This window comes from Pseudophryne corroboree, chromosome 5 (genome assembly GCF_028390025.1).
Source record: "Pseudophryne corroboree isolate aPseCor3 chromosome 5, aPseCor3.hap2, whole genome shotgun sequence".
Taxonomy (NCBI): Eukaryota; Metazoa; Chordata; class Amphibia; order Anura; family Myobatrachidae; genus Pseudophryne; species Pseudophryne corroboree.
Window position 1 is genome coordinate 491,014,019 of NC_086448.1, and position 14,588 is coordinate 491,028,606.

The following is a 14,588-nucleotide window of genomic DNA, read 5'->3' on the forward strand; positions in this document are numbered from 1 at the left end:
CGCGGTGGCTTGGGGGCGAGGGGCTGCGGGGGCGCCACTGATTTAGCACAGATTGACATACGGACGAGCGTCCGCATGTCAATCTGCTCCTACTAACCCTCCCTGCTGTGTTGGAGGGACACGGAGGGCACAGCGCGCGCCTCTCCTGTGTCCCTCCTGCATCATCTCCGGCGGCTGCGGGTCTAATAAACGAAGTGCCGTTCGTGAGCTCTGATTGGCTCACGAACCGGCACTTCTTCTATTAGACCCGCGGCCGCCGGACGGAGATGATGCAGGAGGGACACAGGAGAGGCGCGCGCTGTGCCCTCCGTGTCCCTCCAACACAAACCAGCGGCGGCGGCGGGGGAGGGGCACGCACTGAGGGGGCATATATGGCACTGGGGGGAATATCTGGCACTGGGGGCATATGTGGCACTGGGGGGGGGAATCTGGCACTGGGGGCATATGTGGCACTGGGGGGGGGGAATCTGGCACTGGGGGCATATGTGGCACTGGGGGGAATATCTGGCACTGGGGGCATATGTGGCACTGGGGGGGGGAATCTGGCACTGGGAGCATATCTGGCACTGGGGGGGGGATATCTGGCACTGGGGGCATATGTGGCAGGGGGGGGGAATATCTGGCACTGGGGGCATATGTGGCACTGGGGGGGGGATCTGGCACTTGGAGCATATGTGGCACTGGGGGGAATATCTGGCACTGGGGGCATATGTGGCACTGGGGGGCATATGTGGCACTGGGGGCATATGTGGCACTGGGGGGAGTATCTGGCACTGGGGGCATATGTAGCACTGGCGGGGGGGAATCTGGCACTGGGAGCATATCTGGCACTGGGGGGGAATATCTGGCACTGGGGGCATATGTGGCACTGGGGGTGGAAATCTGGCACTGGGGGGGGCATATGTGGCACTGTGGGGGAATATCTGGCACTGGGGGGGAATATCTGGCACTGGGGGCATATGTGGCACTGAGGAGGAATATCTGGCACTGGGGGGCATATGTGGCACAGGGGGGGTATATGTGTACCTGGCACACAGGGGGGGCTATATTGTGCACTGGGGTCATGTGAGTACCTGGCACCGTGGGGTAATATCTGGCACTGGGGACATATGTGGCACTGGGAGCACAGCCCTAGCAACAAGCACTACCCCCTAGCAACGAGCATGACACCCAGTGCATGAAACCCCTGGCAACGAGCATGACACCCAGTGCATGAAACACCTGGCAACGAGCATGACACCCAGTGCATGATACCCCTAGCAACGAGCATGACACCCTGAGCATGAAAACCCCTGGCACCGTGCTTGGAACCAAGAGCATGAAACCCCTGGCAACGAGCATGACACCCAGTGCATGAAACCCCTGGCAACGAGCATGACACCCAGTGCATGAAATCCCTGGCAACGAGCAGGTAATTTAAAAGTAATTAGAAGCCTTACTGTAGGACTTAATGTGTAATGGGCATTATGGTGTGTGGCATAATGTATCATGGACATTGCGGTGTGTGTCATAATGTGTCACAGGCATTACGGTGTGTGGCATACTATATCACGGGCATTGTGGTATGTGGTATAATGTCTCAGGGTCATTGCAGTGTGGCATAATGTATAACGGGCATTGCAGTGTGTGGCATAATGTATCACGGACATTGCGGTGTGTGTCATAATGTATCAGGCATTACGGTGTGTTGTATACTATATCACGAGCATTGTTGTATAACGTATCAGGGGCATTGCAGTGTGTAGCATAATGTATAACGGGCATTGCGATTCCTGTCATAATGTGTCAGGCATTACGGTGTGTTGTATACTATATCACGGGCATTGTGGTATGTGGTATAATGTATCAGGGGCATTGCAGTGTGTAGCATAATGTATAACGGGCATTGCGATTCCTGTCATAATGTGTCGGGGGCATTACGGTGTGTGGCATAATGTGTCGGGGGCATTATGGTGTATGCATATTGTGTCATGTGCATTATTGTGTGTGGCATAATGTCTAAGAGCCATTGCAGTATGTGGCATAATGTATACTGGGCATTACTATAAGGAGGAAAAATGACAAATAATGTAAGGGGCATGAATCAGGATTATTTTTCTTCCCTGTGGTGGCTAACGTCTGGGCGTGCAGGTTGGAAAACTGGGGTATAACGTAGTCTTTTCCTGCAATGCCACGCCCCTTTATGTGAAGCCACGCCCATCCCAACGAAGCCACACACCCTATTCTGCGGCGCGCGCCTTCGGCGCGCGCACATTTATCCCTTTAACAGTGCCAATTATGGGGAATGGGGGGGGGGGCGCCAAAGAATTTTTTGGCTTGGGGGAGAAAAATTTCTAGTTACGCCACTGATTTAGAGATTACCAGAAATATGCCTATAGAACTGTAAATTGCATTTGTCAGTAATAAAGAGAGGGACTGAAGTATGCAGAATACTTTACCTGCTGGATAATAAAAACTTTGTAGAAGACTAGTTTTGAGAACTTTACAGTAAAGAGCTGATTAGCTACGATCACATTGACAGACAGCTTAAGTAGGAAGATTCCCTCACTAAACAAATTTCTTTTGACTCCACTATTGAATCATACCAACATGCCTAGCTCAGCGTGCAACTACCTGGTTGCAAGTTAGCAGGATTACTTCAAAGTTGATGGATTTTAGGAACACTGAGTGGAAAGTATCTAATCTGCCGTTAGAAGGGAACGAGAGTTGTAGATTAAGAAATCCCCGCAAAAGACGGCGAGTAAAGCTCCTTATTAACTCCATGATGAACGTGCCCTTAGAGACTGACGGAGGGAATAACCATAATCCCTAAGGAGTCAGGGAATCCGTGGATATGTGTAATTAAACCTCAGTTCCCAGTCTCCAGGTCGAAAACTCAGGAGAGCAGCTTGAGAGGCCTAAGGAGGGAAAATCAAGTCCAGAACTAAACCTGGGGGAGTGTAAACATTTCCTTAAGGTCTCACAAGGAGCTACAGTTTTAAAAGAGTGATTATATTATTGTAGCGAACTCCATCAACTTAACGCTAATATGCTGCTAAAATATTGTATGTAAGGGGCCCAACTGCACATTTTTTTTTTTCCTGTGAGCACCCGGGTATCTCTCTATTACTACGGTGGTCACGTGGAGGAGAGGTTTTTTTTGTCTTGCATGCATTAACCTTATGTATAGGCCTTATAAGGGGGAATAGGTGGTTATTGTACTCCAGGGGTTCTGCTCCTATCTGTTATGTTAGAAACACTGCAGAGGTGTATAATTGTATTGTAATAAAGAAACTCACCTGTTATATCCAGAATATCCATCGTCCGAGAGTTGATCCAGTCTGAAAGAAAGAGAGAACAGGTATATACTTGAGGTGATAGAACTATAAAGGTTATTGCTTGTCATATGTTATATGCATCACTCACCACAGCAGTAGTAACCTAGGGGTTAAAGTTGGGTGTAGTACTACTACCTGCACCATAGGCTTAGCCAGGCAAACCTAGGTACCACGTGTAGCCTGGGCGGAGGCACATAGCTATCATCAAATCTGTAAAGGAGGCTTGGAGAGAGGAGCTATCCCTAGGATTAACCCAAGGGTGAGACAAGGGTTACATGAATACAGTATATAGGATAGTGTGTGTCTGGGCTTTCTTGGGGTGTTGGCAGTAAATACAGAGGGAGGGGTGCGCTCTGGGTGCTCCTGTGGTGTTAGCAGTGAATGCAGGGAGGAGGGTGCGTGGCGTGTGTCAGGTTTGACTATTTGCGTCATTAACTCCTCCCACTTACGGTAAAATGCAGCAAATCATGTGAATAAGTGCAGGGCCAAAATAATGAGAAACGCAGCACTACATCCCACCCCCTCTTCATTGTGAGTTCCAGGAGTGTAGGTACTGTATGTAAGACACGAATGCAGGAAGGGGAGTGGTGGTGGTGGTGGTGGTGGTGGTGGTGGTGGGGGGGGGGGGTCATGTGTGATTGGTTGCTGCTATGGTGCTGGGAGAAAAGGGGAGGAGAGATGAATGTCTGCGTGCTTCTGGGGTGGTAGTAGTGAATTTGGTTGTGTTTGTGACTGGGTACTGCTGGTGTGTTAATAGTGAATGTGTGGCTGAGTGTTCCTGGGATTGGGGTGTTGGTAGTGAATGAGAGCATAGGGGGTCATAAATGACTTTCTCACCACCAGGCTCCTGGTATGAAGTCACGCCCCTGCCTGGAGTTGTTGCATACCCTCATCTTCTCTGATGCATGCTCCGAATGCTCCTTGTCACACAACATGACAAGAGAGGAGAAATAGAGGATATGGGATAGCAGTGCAGCAGCTGGTAGTGCAGGTAGCTGCACACTGTATGATGCAGAATTTATAAATAATATACCATGATTATCCCATACTTGCCTACCTGACTCTCTCCATGAGGGAGAAAATGCTCTGTTCCTGGACTTTCCTGGTAATGTATGATTGCCATCACCTGTGGTGAGCTAGTTAATTGATAAGAAAGGTGTTTCACCACAGGTGATGGCAATCATACATTACCAGGAAAGTCCAGGAACAGACCATTTTCTCCCTCATGGAGAGGGGCAGGTAGGCAAGTATGGATTATCCAGATGTCAATGTCTATATCACAGGTTCTCAAACTCGGTCCTCAGGACCCCACACGGTGCATGTTTTGCAGGTCTCCTCACAGAATCACAAGTGAGATAATTAGCTCCACCTGCAGACCTTTTTAAATGTGTCAGTGAGTAATTAATACACCTGTGCACTTGCTGGGTTACCTGCAAAACATGCACTGTGTGGGGTCCTGAGGACCGAGTTTGAGAACCACTGGTCTATATTATATCACTCGCTCAATGGTACCTCCAAAATCAGATTAGCAAAAAAAGGAGTGTTTGATTTTTAAAAATGTTATTTTAAAAATATAAAACTGAAATGGTATACATTGTTACAAGCGCTATTAGGAATGGGTGTTATACTGTACTTACTGTATGCCATTATTAGCCTTCTGTCTACACCACAGCGTTGTGACATTAAGTTCCTATTCTCCGTACATCCCACCTTTCTTTGTGTTATTGTGACTCTGCAGTCTGTACTGACATCAATGAGTCTGATTTGGTCACAGTGGGATTGCTGAACTCTCAGCTCTCTCTGCTCATACAGTTTGGGCACATTCTAGCTACAAGTTTGGGCACATTCCTGCAGCTGTATGAAATCCATGAGCATGAAGTAATAATGCAGTATATACTGTATAATATGGATTCAGGAGCAATGTTGGGACAAGAGACATAAATGTCTCCCTGAAATGCATTATCTAATGTAGGCAGGTATGCCCGTGGGCTACCATGCATGCATTTATTCTCTGTGTGTTTTCAAATGCAGTTAAATATTGTATTGCAAAGTTTTAAATGAAAGCAGTGTCTTCTTTGTATTCTGATACATGGCATATTTTGGAGGATTCTCCAAAATGTACCTACTGTAACTCTAAAGTTCCTTCAAACAATGTGTCTTTCTAGGCACAGTAGGAATGGGGCATCATTGGGCCCTATAGTAAAATCTGCCGATAAGCCCAGTGATGCTGCTATAGTCAGAAGAGGTGAGTGAGGGCCTCTTTTAAGCATACTGTATGCAGGCTAGCGCATGTACCAGCTCGGTATATGCCTCTGCTATGTCTGTTGAGAGGAGAATTGGGGCCTCAGGGAAGTAGTGGCCTTGAAGGGGCATGATCTGGGTCAGTGGCGGCTCCAGAGGTGGGGCTGCAGAGCAGTCCAAAATTCAAATTGGGGAGCCACACCAACTGCCACTCCATATACTGTCAAACATAGCCATTTGGACTCAATTGCAGTTGGTGTGGCTCCCCTATTTGAATTTTGGACTGCGCTGCAGCTCCACCTCTGGAGCCGCCATTACCTGCCATTATATTCCGGTATGATGCAGCACTCAGGCCACTACTGTCATATTACTAATCATCTACACAAAATGAAGCTACAAGTCCTTCCCTTTTTGAGAATTATTGGCGAGTTTTCTATTCTTAGCTATAGTTTTCAGTGTTTAAAATAAGAAAAAAAATGTCCAATTATATGTTAATTCAAAAGAGAAATAGTTTTGTTTTTTACCAGTTGTTAGTGATGAAATGGCAACGTGCTACTGTAAATGTAATACACAACAAAGCAAGAAGTTACCACTTCTATATAGGTAATGGCATTCTGTAAACCAAAGCTATACACAGATTGCAATAATTCATGCTTTCATTTTAAGTACAGCAATTGTGTAACAGTATTATATGATCACTGGGAGACAGGGTTTGCAATATTTTAATTTTTTTAAGCTCAATGGATTTTGCTGTGCTATATAAGAAACTGTTAATGAATAAATATGTATACAGTATGTTTATTTAAAGCAATATATAAATATGTATACCTCTCCTCCACCCCACACACACCACAGTCTGTGACTCCCTCTCTCTTTCCTTCCACACACCCTACAGTCTGTCTCTCCCAAGTGACTCCATGCTGCATTCCCAGCTCTCCCCAACTACAGGTACCAGCGGGCCCGTTTCCCCCCCGCATGCTGGTACTTGTGGTTCTCCAAGTACCAGCTTGCGGGGGAGGCTTGCTGGGACTTGTAGTTCTGCTACAAAAAAACAATATTCTTTTTTTGACACAAAAGGCTATCAGCCCCCCATCCGCCGGATGGGGGGGACAGCCTCGGGCTCTTGGGTGGCTGGAGGGGGGGACCCCTTGATTTAAGGGGTCCTCACTCCTCCAGGGTACCCCGGCCAGGGGTGACTAGTTGGTGATTTAATGCCAGGGCCGCAGGGACCAATATAAAAGTGTCCCCTGGCTGTGGCATTATCTCTCTGACTAGTGGAGCCCGGTGCTGGTGTGAAAAATACGGGGGACCCCTACGTCTTTTGTCCCCCGTATTTTTTGCACCAGGACCAGGCGCAGAGCCCGGTGCTGGTTGTTAAAATATGGGGGATCCCCTGTCAATTTTTCCCCCGTATTTTTACAACCAGGACCGGCTCAAAGAGCCCGAGGCTGGATATGCTTAGAAGGGGGCACCCCACGCAATTTTTTTCAGGATTTTAAACACTTTAAACACTATTTTTAAGGTGCACAATGAAGCCCTGCACGTATCTCACAGATCCGGACGAGATTCATTGTTTTAATTTCGGCAGTGTTTTACTAATCACTCCCGTAAAACACTGGCCGAAATTACGAATTACATCGACATCGGAAAACACGCAAATGCAGAATACGACAGCATAGTAAATGAGGCGTAAAAAAAAACAAAAAATTGCACATTTACACATTTGATGCCATTCGTGTTTAATTTTCAACCAAATTCTGAACATTACGAATTTTTGGAAATATACCCCATAATATTATTTTTGATATATCCTTTCCTACTTCAGTCATCACAGCTAACCTGTAAGTATAGACTGCATTTTGTCTCTGCCACATAAATCCTTTGCCTACCCTCAGAGTCCTGCTGTTATTCTAACAATAGCTTACCACATGACGTACAGTAGCTGCAGGTGGCAGTTAACATACTGTAGTTGGGAGCAAGGCATGAAGTTACAGGATCTGTTTGCTAATCTAGGTTTACAAGGCCAGAAAATATCAGGCAAAGAAATGGCATGTATAATTTCCTATAATTCAGAGTTGATCGCAGCAGCAAATTTATTAGCAGTTGGGCAAAACCGTGTGCACTGCAGGGGGGAGCAGATATAACATGTGCAGAGAGAGTTAGATTTAGGTGCAGTGTGTTCAAACTGAATTCTAAATTGCAGTGCAAAAATAAAGCAGCCAGTATTTACCCTGAACAGAAACAATATAAACCACCAAAATCTAACTCTGTCTGCACATGTTATATCTGCCCCCCCCCCCCCCCCCCCCACACCCCCTGCAGTGCACATGGTTTTACCCAACTGCTAACAAATTTGATGCTGCGATCAACTCGGAATTACCCCCATGGTTTGGCCCAACTGCTAACAAATTTGCTGCTGCGATCTACTCTGAATTACCCCCATAGTACACACACACACACACACACACACACACACACACACAAAAAAAAAAACAACAACAGTATACCTTACATGAAATCCATAAGATTCTTTACATACATTCTGTAAGGTCCTTTTTTAAGGAGTGTACTTGTATGTGTTTTTCATGGTTTATTATTAAACAGCATTGTCTCACAAACCCATAAGCTATGGTAAATATGGTATGTGTCCAAAGTCATTGACTTATAGTACAAGATTAACTTGTAATGCAGAAAGCGCTTCCTATGTTGTTAGTTCTCTCTTAAGAACAAGTTATGATACAATGGTGCCATTGGTATAGCACATATAGCATACCTGAACCCTGCTGGCTGCGCTGTGTTTATTTCTAAAAATGCATGAGGGGAGATTTATCAAACCTAGGTGAGAGATAAAGTAGACAGAGATAAGTACCAACCAGTCAGCCCATAACTGTCATTTCACAGGCTGCGTTTGAAAATGACAGACTGCTGGTACTTTGGGCTGGATTCATGTTTGTAAGTAAAGCAAAAAAGCGAGTAACTTTATGTCTGGAACAAACCATGTTGCCATGTAATGCGAGCAAATACAGTTATATTGTTTCTGTGCTGGTAAATACTGGCTGCTTTGGCATGTAGCCCACAAATGTTAGACAGATTTATTTTTACACTACAATTTAGATTGAACACACCTCACTCAAATCTAAATCTCTCTGCACATGTTACACCTGCCCCACCTGCAGTATAACATGGTTTTGCCTAGTTGCTTGCTGTTTGGCTTTACTTACAAACATGAATCAGACCATTTATTTCTCTTTACTTTATCTTTCTCCAAGCTTTGATACATCTCCCTCACGGTAAGTGTTTTATTTTTCTGATTTTTTTTTACATGTCTGAGAAATGAATTATTTGGCCAGAACAAGAGTTTTATACTTTAATTTATTTTGACATTATACATTGACTTTCCTCATGAATTTGTGAGAATGTTTTATGTATTTGAAATGACTCTGGAACTTCCTATGAATACTCTAATGCGCTATGTCAGAAACATTTTGTTACATGTATGTTTCTCACACAACAGTGTCAGATAAACCGTTTATTGTCTTTATTTTCAGTGACGGTGGTGTTGTTTGCAGCTCTAAGACGCCAGAGGAAGAAAGAACCATTGATTGTTTCTAAAGAAGATATAAGAGATAACATTGTAAGTTACAATGATGAAGGTGGTGGAGAGGAAGACACTCAGGCTTTTGATATAGGTACTTTGAGGAATCCTGAAGCCATAGAGGACAGCAAATTGCGCAGGGATATTGTCCCTGAAACACTCTTTTTTCCACGTCGCACTCCAGCTGCAAGAGATAACACTGATGTCAGAGATTTCATTAACCAAAGGTTGAAGGAAAATGATCTGGATCCGACTGCTCCACCCTATGACTCCTTAGCAACTTATGCATATGAAGGAAATGGTTCTGTGGCGGAGTCTCTTAGTTCTCTGGAATCTGTCACTACAGATGGAGATCAGGACTATGACTATCTGAGTGACTGGGGACCACGTTTTAAAAAACTAGCAGATATGTACAGTGGTGCAGACAGTGACAAAGACTCATAATACAGTATATTGCCTTTTTGATTTCCAGTTTTGGAAAAAAACAGCATTTAAAAATGAGGAGTAAGCTGTATGTGCGGCTCTCTATTGGGCCATATGCTCATCCAATTGTTTAATATTTGAAAATTGTGCAGACTTATTGTCAAAGACTTTTTATAGTATATGAGCTTCCAAGAGGCATTTTCTTTTTCATTTGTTGATGTTCCTTTTTTATATTACCACATTTTAGTCAACTTTTTATCTAATCAGTCTTATAAACACTAGGAAAGGGATTGGGGGGATATTTGTACACAGTCTACTCTACTTATGATTCCTATTTGTTTAAACTACCATAACCAGTCACTTATTGTGCACCAATGGTGTTTATACCCACTGAATGTCATGTTATTATGATATGGGAGATGTCAAATCTAAACATCTTTGGTTATACTAAATGGCTTCAGATCCACTCAGCGAATTCAAGGGGCCTTACCGTCTTGCCTCTGTACACAATAAGTAATTGGCATTTATTGATGGAAAACAATGTATATGTAACAACTAAAAGCTCATCTGATATTTATTGGGAGGGGGGGGGGGTTTGCCTTGTAAAGGTGGAAAGTATATTAGCACTCATCAATATTTAAAGCTTTACCTGTGACGGTTTTGGTAGTCCTGACTTAGGAAAGGAGACACGCCTGGACTTTTTTACTTTCTGATATTTGCATAACTGAACCACTAAAAATATAAAATAAAATAAAAAAAGTTTTTTCCCCTTACCATCTGTGAGAAGACAATACCAGCTGTCAAGTGAAGTACAAAAATAGGATGACATTGTCTCTGTTCTGATCGTCACGAAAGTGTTTAGTAGAATTCTATACAAATGTAACAAGATTCAGATAACTTCAGGAAGTTTCACATTATGATGCAAGAATAGGCAAAGAAGATTATCTACCTTTTTTATTGTTTTAAGTGAGATAGCAGTAGAGGTACTGTAAGAAGCTAAACACTATACATACTGTTATTCATGTACACCAAAAATCCTAAATATTCTTGATGTATAATTTGACTGCTATGTTTAAAGGAATTCCTTGCATAGGCTTGCTCGAAATGTCTAAAGAACTGAGATATAAGCAGATTTATAACCATAAAGGACACCATGTTATCTACTGATCAGTGTTAATTTTAACTATTTGGTATGATTTCAGTGTAATATTTTTTTTGTTTGTTTTATTTAAATAATTATAAAGCCGTTGTTTTGATACAAACTGTGTGTTTAATTTAAACGAGGGGACCATTATGCCGGGCAATTTGCAAGCAATGTGTTGTATTCAATGGGCATCTGACTGTACAGTCTTATCTCGTGTGGGTTTAATCAACCAGTGTTTTTCAGTTCAGTGTTACCTTTACAACATCAGACACTCATTACGGCATTATCAGCATTAATGAAACACTAACTGAAAAAGCTTTTTACATTCTCATCGCCGTGAAAATTCTATCCAGAAAAAAACAGTTTTATGGACCTATAATCTCATCCTTTCCTAAGCCAGCTCTTACAGATTCATAGCACTTAATTTTTTGCTGCTGTAAATTCTGTTTATTACAGTTTTAATTAAATTGCTCAGAATATGCACTGAGCATAGGATTTATATGTACCAAGTGGTGGCACCATTCCAAGGCCCCTGTAGCAGTTCCAGTCCTATAAGGTCATCTTCATATTAATGAATCAGTTTCTACATCTCTCCTACGCAGACATATAGATGCTGGTGACACAGATTGTATAATGAAATAGGTTTACGCAAGCTTTCTATGAAAAATCTTACTGTGAATGAGACATTTGTAATTACATTATTATAACCACAAACAGTACGGGAACAGCTTGTTTATGACAGTTAATAATTTTGAGACTGTTCTTTATTTTAAAGGTCCTTAAAAATAATTTATACTGCTTAAGTGGTAAGCAAAAGAATAGCAATGAAAAATAGAGCAATATCCTTTAACATTATGCAAGTCTCCTGTAGCACATTGTGTGTGATGTATGTTGTACTAAAAATGACAAACAATAGCGGTATAGTCAGTGTATGACTTCTACAAGTTGTAATAATACATAATCAGCCGATATTGCATAAATAACACATAAAAAAGTCATACCATTTGCTATATTTCCAGATGTAGAGAGACTGCATTTACTATAATCTAATATTGGAAAAATATTGCTTTAGCACAAATGCAGCAGGAAAGCTGCACCAATGGAAGATAGCGAAAAAAAACATTTCTGGAAACACGAATTAAAGCTGGTATGATAAGCCTACACATGTCGAGGCAAAGAAAGTAATTTACAACATGGCAAAACAATTGCCTTACACAGCAGTAAAAAGCAATTTGCATATATATTTATTTTTCACATGTGGCCAGCGGTATGCCCTGTGCCTGTAACCCACTTCCCACCCCCTTGGGTGCATACCATGAAAAAGTAATGTCCTAAGAGGTGGGTGGGTATGTCACCATCACAGGGTAACTACTCAGGATGCTCTGAGAAGCTCTATAGGTGCCTCAGCTCCTCTTATGGCATGACGTCTCTTTCCACACAGCGCAAGAGCCAGGTAAGTGAGACAGGGTGGAATGCCCTCCTGCATGTGGATCAGATGATTAAGATGGCGGTTTCTGTGGTGGTGGTGGTGGTGGTGGTGGTGGTGGTGGTGGTGGTGGTGGTGGTGGTAGGGGCAACATTTTGCTTCTTATAATGTGAGAACTTTATATCTATCAATATCTATCTATCTACTTACACATTGAGTTTCAAGGGGTGGGTAGAGGAATGGAAATCTCTAGATGCATCTAAACCAACCAACAGATCTTTCAAATACACAAAAGTGAGACTTATATAAGACATGACTGAGGTCTCTGAAGTAAAGTCTTCACTATTTCCCTATGTGCATTTCAAGTTGGATCTGCAATCCTGCAAATGTAAGTACAGATTGATTTTACTGGAACAGTTTCCAAGTCCATAATGTGAGCATGCTCCTATGAAATACATTCATGCACATTTCAAAGCTCTACATTCTACTTTCGGAAATGACCTTCAAGGTGATTTTATCTGTTCTCTCCCTGGGAGTGGATCATTGGGTCATCCTGATAAAAGGTTGACACCAAAAGGTTAGGTTACTATTGCCAGTCGTAGTCCATGTGGATGGTAATGTATGAAAATGTTGAAAATTGAAAAAAATGTTTAAAAAAAACCCATGTTGACCTTTTATTGTGTCGACCATTACCATGTTGACTGTTTAAAAATGTCGACATTTTGTCCTTGTTGACCTAATGCATATCGACCAATAGAGGTCGACCTATTGACTGTCGACCTTAGTTCTGCTGTCCTATCATCTGGATACCTCTCTCCCTCAATGCTGTGATGATCTCTACATTTTTATTAGTCATCTGTTCTGAAAATCATAAATTATTATTATTATTATTATTATTATTATTATAAGCAGGGAATGAGCCATGTCCATTTTGTAGCTAATAGGGAAATCTTCTGCGATAAAACATGCCAAAGTATTGTATTTAAACATTGCGTGCAGCGATAACAAATTCCAAAATCTCTGCTACTGTACCCCCCGGCTTACCCAGCTTCCAGTTTTGTAGTTTCCTTAGTTCGAGTTATCTTTATTACTATTTGTGAAATGTACCAAATGAAAAATACAAATTTCTTGATGAATGCAAATAAATGGAAGCAAGGCTAACCAGAAGAAACTTGGCCAGTGAACAATAGTGTATAATATTCATCACAGGAGGCAAACCCACACCCCCACATCATACAACAGTCACTATTTGCTCTCCAAAGAAGCAATCAGCCCTATGCTTTGTTACTTGAATATAGCACATTTGTGCACACTGGCCCTCATTCCGAGTTGTTCGCTCGTTCTTTTTCATCGCATCGCAGTGAAAATCCGCTTAGTACGCATGCGCAAAGTTCGCACTGCGACTGCGCCAAGTAACTTTACTATGAAGAAAGTATTTTTACTCACGGCTTTTTATTCGCTCCGGCGATCGTAATGTGATTGACAGGAAATGGGTGTTACTGGGCGGAAACACGGCGTTTCAGGGGCGTGTGGCTGAAAACGCTACCGTTTCCGGAAAAAACGCAGGAGTGGCCGGAGAAACGGTGGGAGTGCCTGGGCGAACGCTGGGTGTGTTTGTGACGTCAACCAGGAACGACAAGCACTGAACTGATCGCACAGGCAGAGTAAGCCTGGAGCTACTCAGAAACTGCTAAGTAGTTAGTAATCGCAATATTGCGAATACATCGGTCGCAATTTTAAGAAGCTAAGATTCACTCCCAGTAGGCGGCGGCTTAGCGTGTGTAACTCTGCTAAATTCGCCTTGCGACCGATCAACTCGGAATGAGGGCCACTGTACCATATCCCTTTACTCGCAAGAATGTCACTAATAATTACCCGCTTACATTTACAGTAAATCTAAAGAGGGCATTCACCCCATGAGCACACAACATGCAGGTTTCCGTACTATGGGCCTAATTCAGACCTGATCGTAGCAGAAAATTTGGTAGCAAATGGGCACAACAATGTGTACTGCAGGTGGGGCAGATATAAGGTGCAGAAAGAGTTAGATTTGGGTGGGTTATTTTGTTTCTGTGCAGGGTAAATACTGGCTGCTTTATTTTTACACTGCAATTTAGATTTCAGTTTGAACACACCCCACCCAAATCTAACTCTCTCTGCACATGTTATATCTGCCTCCCCCTGCAGCGCACATGGTTTTGCCCATTTGCTAACAAATTTGCTGCTATCAGGTCTGAATTAGGCCCTATGTTCTCAATACACTGCCTTGTGCTCTTCCAGCCTGTCTGTCTTTCCTTTCTGCTCCCTTTCCATTACCAGCAGAGAGAGGACAAGAGCGGTACTAACTAAACATTCATTTTACATTTGTGTCACTAGGGTTGATGTCACACAGTGTGTTATATGGACCTGCACGGCAACCCAAATGGGGGAGCGGTCTTGAGG

At 43.0% G+C, this 14,588-nt stretch overlaps 1 protein-coding gene and 1 long non-coding RNA gene across 3 annotated transcripts in view; one reads left to right on the forward strand and one right to left on the reverse strand.

Moving 5' to 3' along the window:
- Positions 1-5,055, reverse strand: part of LOC134927890 (uncharacterized) — a 32,239-nt gene extending 27,184 nt beyond the window's left edge. Inside the window, exons 1-2 of the long non-coding RNA XR_010177766.1 lie at positions 4,955-5,055; positions 3,279-3,320 (exon numbers count right to left, since the gene is read on the reverse strand). This is a non-coding gene — a long non-coding RNA (uncharacterized LOC134927890). The remainder of the gene's footprint in view (positions 1-3,278; positions 3,321-4,954) is intronic.
- LOC134927889 (cadherin-6-like) overlaps positions 1-10,819 on the forward strand; it is a 470,497-nt gene extending 459,678 nt beyond the window's left edge. For both annotated transcript variants that reach the window (XM_063922971.1, XM_063922972.1), the window contains exon 12: positions 9,107-10,819. In XM_063922971.1, coding sequence (XP_063779041.1) covers positions 9,107-9,597 — 491 coding nt within the window. In that variant the 3' untranslated portion in view covers positions 9,598-10,819. The remainder of the gene's footprint in view (positions 1-9,106) is intronic.
- Positions 10,820-14,588: the final 3,769 nt, after the last annotated feature.